The 17,904-nt window shown below is 42.3% G+C and overlaps 1 protein-coding gene across 1 annotated transcript in view; it reads right to left on the reverse strand.

Annotated features, from left to right (window-relative positions):
• BCAS1 (brain enriched myelin associated protein 1) overlaps nt 1-17,904 on the reverse strand; it is a 51,857-nt gene that overhangs the window by 11,222 nt on the left and 22,731 nt on the right. The window contains exons 7-9 of the mRNA XM_075438871.1: nt 15,560-15,595; nt 15,016-15,219; nt 5,288-5,455 (exon numbers count right to left, since the gene is read on the reverse strand). Of these exons, the coding sequence (XP_075294986.1) occupies nt 5,288-5,455; nt 15,016-15,219; nt 15,560-15,595 (408 nt within the window). The remainder of the gene's footprint in view (nt 1-5,287; nt 5,456-15,015; nt 15,220-15,559; nt 15,596-17,904) is intronic.

Consider the following 17,904-nt stretch of genomic DNA (forward strand, 5'->3'; position numbering starts at 1 on the left):
AAGGTTTAGTTAGAATTAGTAACATAAAAGAAACAAAAGGAATGGTATGTATATTTTTAATTAAAAAGTGTGTTAGAGGGTTCAACATGGTATTCTCCCGAGTACCATATAAGCTACACAGCTTAGCAGTAACACATAAACTCCAGAATTTCAAAGTGCCCAAATTTAAATGTCATTTTTCATTGCATAAGTTCAATGAAAACAATGAAAGGATGTGACTTTTGTTCTAAAGATAGATCAGGCGGATTTGTGGTTTTCTGCAGCTTGTAGATTTGTTACTTGAAGCACAACAGTATCAGCTTGATCCTGTGTACGGTGTTATTGCCAGGGCCTATTTAAGTCTCTGATTTTCCTATAAAACTACACAAAATCAATACATAGCAGCAGCACGATAGAAAACTAAACCACTCCATGACAATTCACTACTTGTCACAAATTGTGGGAAAAATTCTCCCTTTCTGGAACATGTTGCTGTTGAGTCTCTGGCATGTTTGTGCTCGTCGCTCGTTATCTGTGTAAGAGGTTGCAGAAATGGAGGGGAGGAAGCACAGTGTGGTCTGTCTTACCATTACAGGACAGAAACTCAGTCCAGAGTGTATGAATATGTATTGTGATAAGATCTACTTTGCACTTCTATTTCAGCAAGTCTTTAAATGCCTCCAGTAAAAAAAAAATGCTTATGCTATAACAGCAGCCACTTTATTACCTTTATTCCCTAAACAAATAAGAAAACCAAAAGAAAACAAAACAGAAAAAAAACCTGCTTTAGCCAACCTTTAGTAATCCATCTCAGGGTGGGGGTATGGGTGGGGGGGTTTTTTGTTTTTACCAGAACATAAAGAACAGAGTAAAGACCTTGAGGTCTTTGCCTAGACAAAGTTCGCTCTTGCCTCCGGTGAGACGTATATGTAATGATCACAAGGATTTCTCTCTAGAGCACGGCTGTCCTCTTATCCTTGCCTTTGGTCATTTAGGATTGCTGCTGCTGAAAGCTTCCTGAAAGGGTTTTTTTGCTTTCTGCTGCAATAAGGGTGGATCAGCATACCCTTCAATGGAGGAGAGTGGGAACAGGCAATAGACTTGCTACATTGAAGAAAAATTAAGGTGGGACAACATAAAATAGTTATTCTTGATTCCAAATGCTATTTATTACGTTAAAGTTTATTTATGTGGGGAAGCAAGCCAGCACAGACACTGCAGACAATTTGGAAATAATCTTTTTTGTTATTCCAGAAAGATATATTCTCCTTGGGAGCATCTTCGTTAATCCAGACGTAGGACACTGTATTTGCAGAGACAATACTCAGCGCCATCTCAGACCAACCGTGCTGCCAGTCAACTTCCCAGCTGAGGACAAAGGCTACAGCCTCATTTACAGTGGGTAATTCTGCTCATTCTGATTAAAAAAAATGCCATTTTGCACCCTTATCTCCACAAAGTATCTCAAACCAGACATTTTGAAAGGATTTATCTTACCTACCTTTACAACTGCTTATATTCTATGGAGAAAAGCAGGAATTTTCAGGGCTTGCATCACCTGGCACATCCTAGGTCCTAAGGGGCTCTCAGACCTGCTCACCTCTACTCAGGGCCTTTAGAGGGAACCTGGGGTGACTAGCTCAGGTGTAGCCATTTCTATCAAGAGATCTCTTGTATGCCACCCTGTAAATAAGATAGCTATTTGATTTTGATTAATGAAGCACAAGTGACTTCATCTGGAAGCACAGGATTTCCCGTTCATGTGGGCATAGCACAGTTAGATAAAAGAGCAGTGGTATTTCTTCATCTCTCATTGAATCACAAGGCTTTCAACTAGCACTTTATATCTTTCTACAATTTCCCAAGAGCTGTTACAGCATTAGTTAACCCTCTCCCATTTTAACCACAGCAATGACTTTTGTGACCTTTGCAATTGCAAATAATTCATCACAAATGAGAAGGGACAACTGTACTGAGCAAGTCAGCAGGAAGTCTTCAAGATACACACGCTGCCTTCTCCAGAGTAAATTACTCCTTCTTATAGCAGCTGTCCTTGTGTCAGCAGTGTTAACTATAGTGCTACTTATCTAAACGTCTGCTTGCTATCAGCCTATGCTTGTGCTCTCTGGGCAGAACACGTCAAAACTGAGGCACATGGACAATAACTGACTTGCCTGTCTGAGACTCACAACAGACTGAAGTAAAATTCAGCTTAATTTCTGTGTCCCAGGCTTGAATCCTAAGAAGAAGAAAAGCTACCTTTTCTTAGGCACCTGGGTGGTTGACCTGTGTAACATAACTGTGGATGTTATCAGAATATCTTGGGATCATCTTTCACAAGCAGAAGAGAAACGCAATAAACAATCATATTAATGTAAAATTAAAAGTCAATCCCTTTCAGCAGCCAGAGCAATAATCCATCTATTGCCAGAATGGAGACTAAACAGTAAAGTTTATCAGTAAACAGGAGTCTGGGTTTTATCAAAGAAGTCCTGCCGCATTCCTTCCCCCTGACAAGCAGGGTTGGTTTCAGAGACCATGAGTACCTGTGCTTGTTAAGATCCTATCTTACAAGAATCCGTGGCTTGCTCCATCTGCAGTGAGGCAGGAGGAGTGCTCGAAGAGGACCTGCTGGATGAGCCAGTGACCGGCACCATGGGCATGGCATGGTTTGTACTGGTCTGATGCCAGCTCCAGGAGTTTTCCACACCTCCAGGAGCCTCCTGCCCCAACGTCACCCGTGGGAGGTGGAACACCACAAGGTGCATTTAGGCATTGGCTGAGGTTTGTCCAGATCTGCAAGCAAAAGAGCTTGAACGGATGCAACCATGTGAAGACATCATTTTATCCTCAGTGCTTCAGGTAAGAGGTGCTAAGGATTGAGTTCCTCACACAGGTAGAAAGCACAAGGGGATGGCCTGATGTCGGGCCCTTTGCTGTGCTCCTCAAATGTATGTTCACACTGTGAGCAGAGCTGCAGTTGGTTTCTATGTCTGAGTTAGTTTCAAATAAGCTAGCATTAGTATGAACAGCAGGCTAATGACATTGGCATGAAGACTGGGGAAGGCTGCAAATGGCAGTCCCCCAAAATGTGCAAATTACTCTGCTCCAAGCTCCACGGTGCCAGAATTACGCTGCTACCAGGACGCGAGCTAGCTATTGCAAAGCTGGCTCGGGAATTCCTGTGCTTTATGACTATTACTGTAGGGTAGCCAGACCTCAACAGAAAATGACAGTGGAAATGGACCTTTTTGAGTGGAAATTATACCTTCTCGTACAGAGTCTGCCAGTATAGCTATTCTGAGCAAAAGGGCACTATCAGACATCTCTACAGTACTCAGCCCACAGCACCGGAGCTTCCCTCCCCTTCCTTGTGAGAAGATCAAGCTTGTGTTGGAGTCTTAAACATTTCATGCATTTTCAGCACTCATCACTAGTTCAAAAGCTTTACAGAACCTAGGTGTTTAGTAGCGGCTTAAAATCTTTCTGTCTGCCTTAAGAATCAGAAATACTGATTGACCAGTGGGCACGAAGCTGTAGGGCAGCTGCGTAGCTCCGGTTGCGTGCAACAGCATGGCAGTGATCTAGTAATCCAAAAATAATTCAGAGGAAACAGCCTGGGACATACTTCAAGGACAATAAATATATTAAAGGCAGAAGTACAGCAGACAAATACTAAAGATTTCAAAAAGCTGCAAAACCAGTTACACAGTCAATACAATTCTCTTTCCCATGTGGGTAGGTGTTTGTCTACACACTAGTTCTGTCTTTCTGGGCCAAAATTTGGATTAAACCCCTGCTCTGCAGCATTACACCCACCTTTTTAAACACAGTTCTCTTTTCTTCCATGGTGACTGAGTGTGGAACAGCTTTATTTTTTAATTGGTGCTCTGTTTTTTTGGTAGAGTGACATGATTTGAAGTCATGGTTGCCAGAGACATCAGTGTTTGATACGCACGGCTCCCGAATCACCTTCTGCATGCCTAGCATGTGCCATGGTGATGAGCCTCTGTGCAGGGTGACCACAAGTCCCCTTGAATTTAGGAACAAGGTCAATATTTTTCCTAACTGACTAATTTTGTAAAGTGGTATTTGGAATTGAAGGCACACTGGGTGCACAATCCTTAGCTGATCTGAAGAATTTTAGCTTAGGTACTCAAATACAACAGAGTGGATATGTAGTAAAGTAACTCTGAAGAAGAAAAAGTAAACTCACCCATCATGGTTTGGGCTGAGGCTAATAAACTGAAAATAAAAGAAACTTTGTAATCTTTTGGAAATAAAAAAGAAATCAGGGTTTGGGGTGTTGCTTGTACCTTCTAGGGTCTGACTCACAAATTTTAACCTTGGACAATGCGACTGTTCGCAGCTGTACGTACCAGCATCTACCTGAGAGCAGACAGTTTGGACAGCCTGGGGTATTTATTACACTGTATTCTGAGAAACTACATTCTTCACATTTAATGTATAAGTTACTCAGACACTCGCACCATGTAGCTGTCTGAAAATAAACCAGCGTTGATGAAGAACAGAAATCTTTCATACACATCTGCAAACCTAATAGATCAACTGCGACATAAATCCTCAAGGCCTGCTACAGTTTTAATCAGAGAGGCGTGAGCTCTAGACTGGGATTACTTCCCCGGCCGCGTTCCTGGACCCTTCTGAGGAAGGCTCTCGGGCTGTTTGTACGCAGCCCGTCAGGACAGCTCTGCACGCCCAGGACCACAAGCCGACACCAGCCGCGTCACCGCAGCGGATTCCCTCTTCCCCTCAGTCATCTTCTGGGGAGGAGGGTGAGATTCTGCTTTGCGCCTTTCTCCTTCGCACCTAACGCACAGCACCTTTGCAGCAGCAGCTGCGGCCTCTCACGTGCCAGCTTAGCAAACCTGCATAAGCTGCCAAAAAAAGTTTCGCTGCTGAAAACACAGCTGCCCGCAGCGGGCACAGGACCGGTGCGGGGCCGTTCGGTACCACCGCGGCGAACGGCCGATGCTTTCCTCGGGGAGCCCCTGCCCGCGTCTCGCATCGCCCCTTCCTCGAAGGCAACGCTCTCAGCGCAGGTTCGAGACCCGGCACCGCCCGGTGCCGCCTCGGCGCGGGGGGGAGCCCGCGGCAGCCCCAGGGCTGTTCCTGGAGGCGCCACGAGAGGGCGGTGCAGGACGCGAAACGCGCGGGATCGCGCCCACGCCGCGGGAAGCGGGCACGGCGTCCCCCCCGCACCCTCACGGGCCTCTGCTCCCGAAGGGTCTGCGGGGAACGAGCCGGCTCCGCCTGGCGCTGAGCGCACCCCCCGCGCCCCGCTCACCAGCTTAAAAAACTTCCGCAGGTTGGCTTTGGGGGTTTTGCTCTCTTCTCGCCTGGGTCTGGCTGCCGCGGCCTCCGGGCCCTTGGTGCCCTCCTGGTCAGCAGCCGCAGCTTCCAGGGACGCCTCTGCGGCCTCAGCGCTCCCGAGCTCTGCTTCTTCCGAGGCGTTCTGGGGTTAGGTGGGGCAAACATTAAGAAAGTGGAAAAAACATTCAGACTTAAGCAGCGAGGTGGTTTGTTCGTTTGTTGTTACAATCAGAGCGCTTCAGCAGTACAGCGAGCTGGCACACCAGGAACAAACGTGGCATGAAAGCATTCCCAGCGTCCCTGTACCAGTACAGGTTTCTCCAGGAACTGGATTAATCCTAATTCAAAACAGTATATAAACTGGTGGGATTTTAAGCACTTGTTTATACTGAAGGACTAGCCTTTCTTGAATTGCACTACCAGTTCCCAAACACAGTGATTTATCTTTGATTATGATTTAAAAAGAAAACAAAATTACAGCTTTATGTGCCATAAGATGACGACAATCAGGCAAAAATCAGTAAAAATGAGAAAGATCATACCCAGGAATTCGCACACGAAAGAACAGCATTAAGTAATTAAAACACACCATGGGGTTTATTAATTACTAAAACTCTCTTTAGCAGCCCTCTTAGTGAAATACAGATGTGCAACGTCCCAGCCGCAGCATTCTCAAGCTGGGCACCTTCACAGCGGTAGCTTGTCTTCGTGGTTGCAAAGATACAAATGACTTCTTGAGGTACAAGGTAGTTAAGTAGCTCATTTATTACTTCACCTAATCCCCTGGGTTGCAGACATCCTCTTTGATAATGTTGACCCTCATCTGAGTTCAAGAAAAGCTGCTGGGTACTCAGCAGCATTGCCTTTATAAAAGGATTTTGGGTCCCACTGGGCTTTTGTGAATTACTGGAAAGTTCCTTCTATTATAATAGGACTTCAACTAGAGGCATGTGGTTTGTAAATTCCTCTGAAATATGGAGCCCCATAAGATTTATTGATTAATCTCCGGCATGTCTCATTCCACAGCCTTCTCAAGGCTATCCTGGGAACGCTCGCTGCATTTAAGCAGGAGGCACCTTGCTGCTGCGGGAGCTAGAGGCACAGCTGGGCAGGAGCCTGGCCGGGCATCTCCTCGGCTGACTCTGCTGCCTTTCGTAAGGGCCCTGGTAAATAACATCCTTCCGTGCCCTCAAGAACTGCTAATTAATTCCCATCCCACTGTAACTGTATAAAGAAGTATCTTCCCTTCTGCTATAAAAAGAAACTATTATGCTAATAACCAGGTAATTTGACCTGAAGCAAGCCCTTTATCATTTTGCAGCTTATTGCAGAAAGGTGCAGAACATTATAAAAGCAGAAGTTACACTCTCAGCCTCTGACAGAGTCAAACAGAAACAGTTACCCTAGGTACTGGCATTTCAACACATGCTGCTGCTTAAAAATACAGCATAGTTACAGCTGAAATGCATACTGTGGTTAATATAGAAATGCTATACATAAAACTCAGAATGATATTTCACAATATTTACATGTACTTACAGGACCTTACATGTACTGCGTACTCATAGTTATTCTGACCAAAGTAATTTTAGCTGCATGAGCGTGAGAACAATTTAGAAGATAATACCAAAGATTCACCCCAGCCCCAGATCCTGACTCTGAGAGTGGTGAAAAACAGATGCCTCCTCCAGCAGCAGCTTGCAGTACTACTGTCCTCATACTTTTCCAGTTGTCTTCAACTTGGCGATTCCCATGTAGTATGTTTGGGTTAATAGCCCTTGATAGATTTTTTTTTTCCCCCCTACAGAAATTTAGCTAAACATTTTCTGAATTGATATACGTTCCTGAGATCCAGCAGCATCCCATGGCAAAAGATTCAACAGCTAAAGTATGCTTTTTTTAAAAAAAAAAAACAAAAACCCAACTTTATTTTTGTCACCAAGTAATTCTGATACTCTACCGCTTTTGTTTTGAGCAACAACTGATCTTTCCTGTTCACCTTTTATGTAACAGTAGTCATTCTGTATGCTGCGGTCATCTTCCTTTCTGCCAAGCCCTTTCTGAGCCAAAAACCCATGCCTAATATATGTAGTTTTTCATACAGAAGCCATTCAATATATTTATGCATTTTTCTCAGCATTATATCTTTTAGTTCTAACATATTTCTTGAGTTGAAGCAGACCCCACATGCAAGACGAGGACTCACCATGGACTTCTACAGCAGCATGAGAGGTTTTGCTTTGTTCTTTACTCCTCTTTTGTGTAAGAAACAAACACATTGGGGGGGTAGAAGAGAGAAGAATGATGAAGGAATAAATATTCTTTGTCCCCTGCTGCCCAAGATGACTGCAGCACAGCCTGCTTCCCCATGGAATTGTAGATTTAATTTGTATTTATGAATATTTTTGAGATAATCAACCTATAATTGATAGGACTGGAGAAAGGCCAATGTCACTCCAATCTTCAAAAAAGGCAAGGAGGACAACCCAGAGAACTACAGACCGGTCAGCCTCACCTCCATCCCGGGAAAGGTGATGGAGCAGCTTATCCTGGAGGCCATCATCAAGCAAGTGGAAGAAAAGAAGGTTATCAGGAGTAGTCAGCATGGATTCACTAAGGGGAAATCATGCCTGACCAATCTGATAGCTTTCTATGATAGCATGACTAGCTGGATAGATGAAGGGAGAGCCGTGGATGTTGTCTACCTAGACTTCAGCAAGGCTTTTGACACAGTCTCCCATAACATCCTCCTAGGGAAGCTCAGGAAGCGTGGGCTGGAGAGTGGTCAGTGAGGTGGATAGAGAACTGGCTGAATGGCAGAGCTCAGAGGGTTGTCATCAGCGGCACTGAGTCTAGTTGGAGGCTGGTAACCAATGGTGTCCCCCAGGGGTCAGTACTGGGGCCAGTCTTGTTTAACTTCTTCATCAATGACCTGGATGAAGAGTTAGAGTGTACCCTCAGCAAGTTTGCTGACCACACAAAACTGGGAGAAGTGGTAGATACACCAGAAGGCTGTGCTGCCATTCAGCAAGACCTAGACAGGCTGGAAAGCTGGGCAGAGAGGAACCTGATGAGGTTCAACAAAGGCAAATGCAGGGTCCTGCACCTGGGGAGGAACAAAGCCATGCATCAGTACAGGCTTGGGGTGGACCTGCTGAAGAGCAGCTCTGTGGAGAGGCACCTGGGTGTCCTGGTGGACAACAGGTTGACCATGAGCCAGCAGTGTGCCCTGGCTGCCAAGAAAGCCAATGGGGTCCTGGGATGCATTAGGACAACTGTGGCCAGCAGGTCGAGGGAGGTTCTTCCTTTCTCTGCACTGCCCTAGTGAGGCCCTATCTGGAGTACTGTGTCCAGTTCTGGGCTCCCCACTTCAAGAAAGATGAGGAGCTACTAGAGAGAGTCCAGCGGAGGTCTACAAGGATGATGAGGGGACTGGAGCATCCCTCCTATGAGGAAAGGCTAAGGGAGCTGGGCTTGTTAGGCCTGAAGAAGAAAAGGCTGAGAGGGAGCCTAATAAATGTTTATAAATATCTCAAGGGTGGGTGTCAGGATGACGGGGCCAGACTCTTTTCAGTGGTGCCCAGCAAGAGGACAAGGGGCAACGGGCACAAACTGAAGCACAGGAAGCTCCATCTGAACATGATGAACTTCTTCCCTCTGAGGGTGACGGAGCACTGGAACAGGCTGCCCAGGGAGGTTGTGGAGTCTCCTTCTCCGGAGATATTCAAGACCCACCTGGACAAGGTCCTGTGCAGCCTGCTGTAGGTGACCCTGCTTCGGCAGGGGGGTTGGACTAGATGACCCACAGAGGTCCCTTCCAACCCCTACCATTCTGTGGTCCTGTGCTAATAATTCTAATCTATATTTCTGCCTACTCACACATACATATAATCAATTCACCATCTATTTGCTTGAAGGAAATGATTCATTACATGAGTTGAAACAGTGGCTCAATAAAGCAGCAACCTAGCTTCTGGGAGCTCATCATTCGGACATTACAGGTTAGGATCATGTTACTGCTACGCTGCTACAGCTGCAACCCAAATGAGTTTTGTCTCTCAGGCTATGTCTACGCAACAGCATTAGTGTCCTACTGATAACAAATGCTTCCCGAGGCAAAATGCTAAACTCTGAAAAGTGCTGTCTATTTAAATAAAGAGCTAAGTGATAGCCAACTATTCAGAGAGATTGATTTAAGTAATCCGTGACTTTTTGTACATTTCTTGATGGATTCCATAGGAGGCTTTAGGAAAGTTTAAATCCTTTTTTAGTATATTTAATTTTTACTCTGGGTTTTTTTTTTTTTAACTTGCTATCCAATGTACCTATGCAGTTACTTAAATTTGTTACTCTGTTAGGCACATTAAAATTGTTGCAGAAGTTACAGGTTATCTTCTTTGAGATCTTAGGCTTGCTATTAAAAATTTTGTAATAATTTTCCTGTAATTATCTCCAGGAATCATTCCTGTGTACTCGTTCCTCTCTGTAGGACTAAATTAACCAATGCTGAATATTTTCTTTTATGATTTTGTGATCTCAAAAGATATCTCTAGAGGCCTAGTCCAACCTCTTGTCAAAGCAGGAATTGCATCGGGTTGCTGAGCAACTTATCAAGTTGAGCTTTCAGTATCTCCAAGGCTGGAGATTCCACAACTTCCTTGCAATCAGAGTATTCAGATACGCTGCGATAAAAGGAAACTCTAGAGACATCACAAAGTCATCTCAAGTAAGACTAAGGTGGCAGATTCCTGGAGACTGATGACACATGACCATGCTATATTGTGTACTTCAGAGATGCAGCAAATGCCTGTGCATGGTCTTTCAGTAGAGTGGAAAACCCCTTCCAGCTAAGAAGGTTTTCTGACGTACTTTTAAGAACAGAGTTTTAAAATTTTGTTCCTGTTTCCCCTAGGAAACGAGAAGAAAAATTTCCATTTGTGCATTCAAGAGAATCACCAAAGTGTTTCTGACAGGAACTGAAAGTATAATAGGAAGACCCTGACAAAGATAAAGTCAATAAACTCTGAATGATGTTACATTAACCTAAACTGTTCTCTAGAACAATGGGCTCAGTTTCTTTACTTCAGCTGGGAGAAAAACAAAAATTATATTTTTTTATGACTAGTTTTAGGAGGAAACTGCAGTTTGTATATAACAACTTACAAACAGCCTAGCTCTATGAGCTTTATAAGTCTTTAATGCATAAGTGTTCTCATAAATGTAAATTATCATCTTATACCTATAAATTGCATCAACTGAAGTTGCTGGATTCACGAGTCCAAATTCTGTCTCCAATCTCCTTAGACAAAAATTGTAATAAATTCAACGTAAGTCAGCAGCTACTGCTGTTACCCACTATGGAGACAGAAGTGCTATTGGGTTATTTTCTTTTTATTTTTTTTAAAGGCACTCTGCCAATCTCAGAAAACATTTTAAGACACATGTGAAGAAATAAGATGAGCACCATCCTTTGTTCTTCCTATTACAGAACTACCTTTGCTTTCTTTTTCAAAATAATCGTTTAATTTATAAAACACTACTAGTTAAGAGTATTTTACTAGGCTCTGTTTCACTATGTTTGGGGAACGTTCTTCCACCCCTTAAATGATAGTGTCCCTATTTTTCTTCTAGTAGTAAGCTTACTTAAAACAGTTACGGTAGAAAGTTTGTCTCTACCCTTTGAGTCCTCTTTCTGGTTCTTACAAACTCTCCTATTGTTTTGGTGAACTATTACTACACCATTTTTCTTATCTAGCTTCCTGACCATACAAATTGTTGTCTTATGAGAGTGTAACTTATTTTGTGACCTGGATAACTTTGATAGGAGTTTTCCTTTTTCTTGCTGCATCTTTCCTCAAGATTGAAGTAAACACTGTACCCTGCTTTGATCTTGTGCTGGAGGCTGAACTGGCACTCTCCACTGCATCTTATTAGACACAAGGATCAGTTCTTCTGTTTTGCCTGGGCCATTCTGTCTTCATGAAGCAGCTTTTAACTTAACAATATGAGAGATGACCTTTCGCTCAAGAAATTTCCACTTAAAAGAGCAGCCATGCTTGAGATCTGTTCCTGCTGCCCGCAGCCTCACAGGCAGGAAGCAGAGAGGGTTAGAGAGGCTTCAACCCACCTTCCTGCCTTCCCTTGCCAAGGCAAAGACAAGAGACATTGCTGCAGGTAAGGCAGCTCAGCTTTAGCCATCAATGTGCTCTCGGACCTCCACCCTGAAGCCTGCTGTGACCTACAGCTGCTGCCTAAAGGTGCTACCAGGCAGACCTTGAGCTCCAGCAGCTCAGACTATTAACCAATTACTATTAACTACTGTCAGCTTCTGGTTAAAACCAGACTGGTCTGTAAACAACCCAGGAGCACGGTTCTGACTCACAAGTCCTATTGGTTTTATTCACTGGGTTGGGGAGGTTAAGGCCCTTCCCTGCTGCAAGAATGGCAGCTATGCCAGCCATTGTGGTTTGGATCAGACAGGTTGTGATACTTATTGTCCTCTTCACTCCCTCAACCAGAGGGAATTCTTATTCAAATTTCTTCATCCACTTACCCTGAAAAAATGGCCAGAATCTCCTTCTCTACTGCTTCATAGCTGGCATATTCCAGCATGGGAGCAAGTAAACTGTTCCCATCCTGGAATATACAGGAACTTGATAAGTCCTTGGTAATTTTAACATTTATCTCACACACTCCACCCAAATATTTATCTTTGCTTTCCTATGGCAGAGTATAGTTGCAGGCTCAGCAATAAAAGGTGTTACTCTGCTTCACTTAATAGCTAACTGGTTTGCTGTTTGTATTATCAGTGCATATCATACTGCTGCGCAGTAGAAAGGGCATGATTTTTCTGTGTTTGTATAGCAACAGAGTTGCCACAGCTTAAATTTATTTTTTTAAATATATCCGCTTTTAAAGATAATTCACAAAGCAGTCTAAATAATACTCCCTCAATCACTTTCCTCCGTCGTTTACTGGCATGCTTTGATCAGATATAAACGAGGAGTCATGTTTCTCTGCCCTGATCAGATATCTACAAGGTCTTGAAAACCTGGTTTCCAACACAAATACATGAAACTACTGTAATTTTCTATTAATATTCCTTAGTATTGCAAAAAAAGATGCTACTTTGAGTAAGTTACAAGAACTCTTGTGCAGACTAATCAGGAAATGGGGCAAATACAGCTGAAGTAGTTTCCATGTCAGGAGATGAATAAGCATTTTTTTCTTTCTTTTACATATTTGTCTGTAGTCAGAGCAGAGGCATGAACTGCTATGTGTTGACAGGTGCGTTGTTAGCTTTACTTTGAAGTGAAAGCTCATCAGAAGATAGATATTTGAGAGACTGCCTGGAAAGAGAGAAGCTGGATCTGAATCCTGGATCTATTGAGTGTTGTGGTTGCTATTTGTCAGTTCAGAAGAAAAAACTACATGGCTGAATTATACACCTATTTGGAACAGTTGCTAACTTCAGTTCTCTATCCTAGCAAAAGGGCAGTACATTAAGGGTGCCAGAAAGACAAAATCAGTGCAAGGAAAAAAAAAAAAAAGACAGAATCCTCAAGCCAAGCTGAGTTTGAGGCTAACCTACAGTCCAAGGACTTTCTTTTTTTAAACATATCTTTTTTTTTTTTTAGCTTCAAGCTGACTGGGTCACCAAGTTCTTTCACCAAAGGAAATATAATATTATTCTCTGTCAAGAAAATCCAGTAAAGCAACATCAGCTTTTTATAGGCAAGAATTCAGTGCTCAAGCAGGTGTTTTTTTGTTTGTTTGTTTTTAAATCCTTAGGACCAAATTCGGTTCTCTACTGAAGAAATTTACTCCAGTAAACTTGCAAAACCATTTGGTCTGGGGATGATTCCAGTCCTAAGAAGTTTTAACTGAGCAGAAATGGCCTCATTTCACAAAGTTAAAAGTCCGATTTCGCAGACTACTGTAGTTCACTGTAGCTGGGTAAATGATTTAACTAGCTCTTGATATTTTTGGTGGAACCAAAACCTGCTCGCAGTTGTAGACAGTTCTCTACGCTTTGCATTCACTGATATAAGCAGCTTTATTTTAATGATGATGTAGGGTAAATGAAACTCAACATTACGAACAGAAGTGAAAACCAGAATTTTGGTACAAGGTTTATATCCCTGAGATGTCTGAGATCCCAGGACTTCAGTGAAGATTGTTGTAAGGTTAGAAAGACTCAGCGTAGGTGTCTAGACCTTGTTTAGCTTAGCTATGAAATATGGGGAGGTGGTGTTTACTGTGGGCAGAACCTACGCTATACAAAGCGGTAAAATAGCGATAACTACATAAGGCTTTGGTAAGATTTCAAAACATTATTTTGAAAGATTAACCCAAGCTAATCAGATTTTTTTTAAACTAACCATGACCACCAACTGCTCCTCCACAGGAGTGATTTTCACTATTTTCCTGCAAGAAAATGTTCCCTTCTTGCATGCTTTTTCTTTTTCAAATGCAAAAGGCCATGTTACTTCCTTATGAAAATACTGAACTTCAGGCCAGATTTATTACTCTGTTTTATACTGAAACTGCAAACAACCATTTGCTAGAAGGCCTTTTTTTCCTTCTTTTGTCCCGATGTTCATCATACATCCTGCTTCCCATCTCAGTTTTCAAATAAGCCAGACTACTCAGACAGAGGAGGAGGTTTCCGTAGCAATAATAACTACATTAAAAGCATCCCTCTCCCTCTTCGTCACAAGTTTCCTCTCTTTTTAAGTACCTGATTTGCCCAGTTCCACAGGAAGTTAAGTCCTAAGCAACCAATGTTTCAAGTATGTTTATCCTGTAAATATCTAAACACCTGAGGGCTTTTTATTTTTTTAATGCAAGTGCCATGCCCAAACCATATCTCCGGTATCGCTGCTCAGTAGGGGAAGATACAGCTAAAGAAGCTGCTGGGCTAGCAGCTCAGGCAGCAGCTGTGTGTTTGGAATCAGCTCACTTCTGAGATTTGAACTTGAACAGAAGCCCAGGAAAGCAATTATTCAACATACAGTGATTCAGTAAAGTTTAATACAGCCCTTTGCTTAAATAAAACAAGAGAAAAATAAACCTTCACCTTATAAACCTCTAAGGATCATGGAAACAGGAACCACGTTTTCAAAGTTAGCCCTATTTTTAGTTAAAATTGTTATTTAACCTGAGGAAAAATATGCCTTCCCAAGCAACTGACCTCAATCCCCAAATTTAAAGACTGATCCACTCTGGTATGAAAGTTCTACTATTGAGTAAGAACAGACCCACCAGATTCCAAGTTTTCAGACATTTAGAACTACATCAAACTGTTCTCATAAAAGTGAAATGGGTTTTTATAGCTATATCTCTATTAATGATATAATTTGGTAAAGAATGCTATAATCTCTGTGGGATTTTTAAGAAATGCATTGAACTGAGAGAATAACATTCCTTCTTCCCTAATATCATTAAAACAATACTACAGACAGGTTTAAAAGACTATGTTTTATAAGATTCTTCTGCAGGAGTTTAACTACCATTATCACGTGTACACATGACTGCCCAAAGCTCACCTATGCATTTGTATGCGTCTATCTAATTTATGCCTCTCGTGCATTTAGCGTGGGGGATCTGCTCAACTTTGCAGATTTGAGTGCTTTGCTGTAACTCTTGACACTGTGTGAAGGTGGAGTGGCGGGATGGACCAGCTCTGAAATCCAGACATACCTTTTTCCAAAAGAGCTTGCTCAGTGGTGTAGCAGTGGATGATGCTTTCTCCTTTGTCACCTCTTTGGGGGCTTCGCTGGCCCCTGCCTGCTGTTGGGCTGCAGGCTCAGGGGCTTTTGTGTTCTGTTTAGTTGTCTGTGGTTCTTGAGAGGAAGGGACATTTTTGTCTGATTTTGCAGAGGTAACAGGCTGCTGTTCAGTGCTCTAGAAAGAAGCACAAACACATAGGCTACTGGAAACATGTGAAGGACGGGATACTCACAGCACATTCAGGCATCTCCTGGTACAAGAGGTAAGCATGGAGTGGACTGCCATTGCATAGGACACACCGAACAACGAGGCGCAGCTTATAAGCTGCATCCCTGTCCTTTCCCATGAAGTAATATCTTGAACAGAGGAAACAAATTACATAGCAACCCACCCTTCACAACAGTGATGATTAATTAAGAAATTAAAACAGTGTCCTTGATACTGAAAACAACAGCAAGAATAATTACCCTTTGACTGCGTTATTCATACAGATAGCTTGAATCATCCTACTCACTTTGGTAGTGGTTGTCTGTTGGGTCTCTTTTGCAGCCTGAAGGGAAACAAAACACAAAGACAAGTCTGTCTCTGGCAATGTCAGTGCTCACAGTTACACAGTTCAGGAACTGTCTCACAAGTTATTTTATTTTTAGTGAATGTTTGTGGAAATCCTGGCTCCTGCAACCATGGAAACTGATCTCTGGCAGAGGTGAGGCTGCCTGAAGGGACTGCCAGCTTGCATCCTTCTACCTGCAGCAGTGTTGCAGCCTTGTTCTCATGCTGTTGTGCCTGCAGTCCTCAATTTGTTTTTTAAGAATACGTATATTTACAGTTTCTTCAGGTAAGACATTACACAGGGTTTTAAGATATTAGCAAAGATTTTCCTGAGTTGGGTCTGCGTGTGCAGTTTCCAGTGCACGCGTACAAGCCAGGTCTGGGTCTTTTCCTCTGGGGCAACTGCATACCAGTCAGGGACCAGCTAACATCACTGTCAGAGCAGGAGGCTTTGCTTTCCGGGATACAAAACAGGCAGACAACTGCCTGGAAATGAAGGGCACCGAACAGCAGCAGCTTTATAACTTACAGGCAGGAGCCACAGCCCTACAAAGAGAAGCTCTGCAGGTGCTGGAGGTTGGTTTAATCCATTCACTCACATTTGTGCATTAGGTGGGATTTATTCTTTTGTTAAAAAAAAACAAAACGCTTTTTTTTTGTAAAAAAAGCATTCATGGTGATGGATCTGCCGGTTTCATCAAAATACACAAAGCCAGGAGGGATCCACTTTGCTAAACTCCTTTCTGGCCAGTGATATATCCCCATATCTATTGACTAACATCCAGCATAGCTTACACTGAGGATGAGCATCTGAGCTGAACAAAAAGAGGGGCAAGCTACAAACTCAAGTGAATGTGAGCCCAGCACCCCTGGGTTTAGGCAGCCTGCCACACACTGCAGATTTTTTGAAAGAATAGGTGAGAGTTATTTTGCAGGAGCCAAGAACAACTTTTTGTGGTTAACGTTAATGAATAAGATCAAGTGGTAAAAAGTAGTGCAATGTCACAATGCTTCAGTACTGATGCCAAAAACAAGTGATTAACCCTTCCAAGTCAAAATTCCGTAAATCAGTGCAGTTATACTGCAAACTGGCATGCAATGTAAGGCAAATATACATGGATGGGAATAAAAGAACTGACGGGGCCCAGCTGTCAAATGCCATCCGAACTCAGTCTTTGAGGTCAAATGGCCAAATCCTATTCTATCAGCTTATGTTATGGATTTGTGTTAGGATACACACTGCTGTTTGAAAACAACATTCACAAGTTGCTTGAAAGTTAGTATTTATGTAAACACAGGACACTGAAAAACAATGTTGGTTAATCTAATAGTAAATATTTTCTCAAGGCACATTTTGGAATACTTGCAGAGACAGAACTTTCAGAACAGAGCGTAAAGTGCTTAAATATGACTACGTATATTAAAATGATCACTTCAAATAAAGGAATTCATTACCTAATCATCTAGTTGACACATCATGCTAAGACATTTCAGATGAAAAAGAGATAAACAGAACTACTTTTTTTTACTAGAAGTTATAACTTCGGGGCTTGCCCGTCACATCACTGCTCTGATTTGAATTTCCACATTCAATCTGCCTTACAAGAAAACTGTTGGCACTGACTTTAATCCATCTCTTTTATTCTTAATATATCATAAATGATACCACACTTACTGCTTCCATTTTGTATGTGGAAAGAAAGCTGTGAAAATAAGCTTAGAAACAAGAAAAAAACTATTTAAAAAGTAATGGCATTTTATGAGACATTTTATTACTGTAAAAATTTAGTGTTGTTGCATTCCTTCAAGATAACTGCTTTCATTCCAGATCAAAAGTCTTCAAAATTCTATCAAATAGTCTAATGAAAACCAATCATTTCTCCTAACTACTCATTGTGAGATTTTTAACTATTGTAGAAGAGACTTCGCACCTTAAAAATGGTAGCCAGGTATGTTTTTTTTTTTTATCAGGAAGCCCTAATTCGTTATGAACAATTACTATTTTAATGGTATTAAATATCAAAGCTATTAGCTATCAATGTAGTATATACAAGATGAGATCTTCACTTTAGGCTGTTCGTGAGAACTGTAGGCTTGAAACCATTGGGAAGTTTATTATTCCTTCAGTAACATGCAGGTGGCATTTTTATCTCAAAAATGAGACAGTAGAAAGAACATTTTTGTTTTGAAAATATCTTAAAGAACTCCCTTTGCCTTGTGTCCTTGATTATAAAGCCCCCTACTCACCAAAAATTCCATGTGGGTGTTCTGAATGAGCATTAAATATTAATTACTTTCCTCCCCCTG

This window comes from Opisthocomus hoazin, chromosome 18, assembly GCF_030867145.1.
Source record: "Opisthocomus hoazin isolate bOpiHoa1 chromosome 18, bOpiHoa1.hap1, whole genome shotgun sequence".
NCBI lineage: Eukaryota > Metazoa > Chordata > Aves > Opisthocomiformes > Opisthocomidae > Opisthocomus > Opisthocomus hoazin.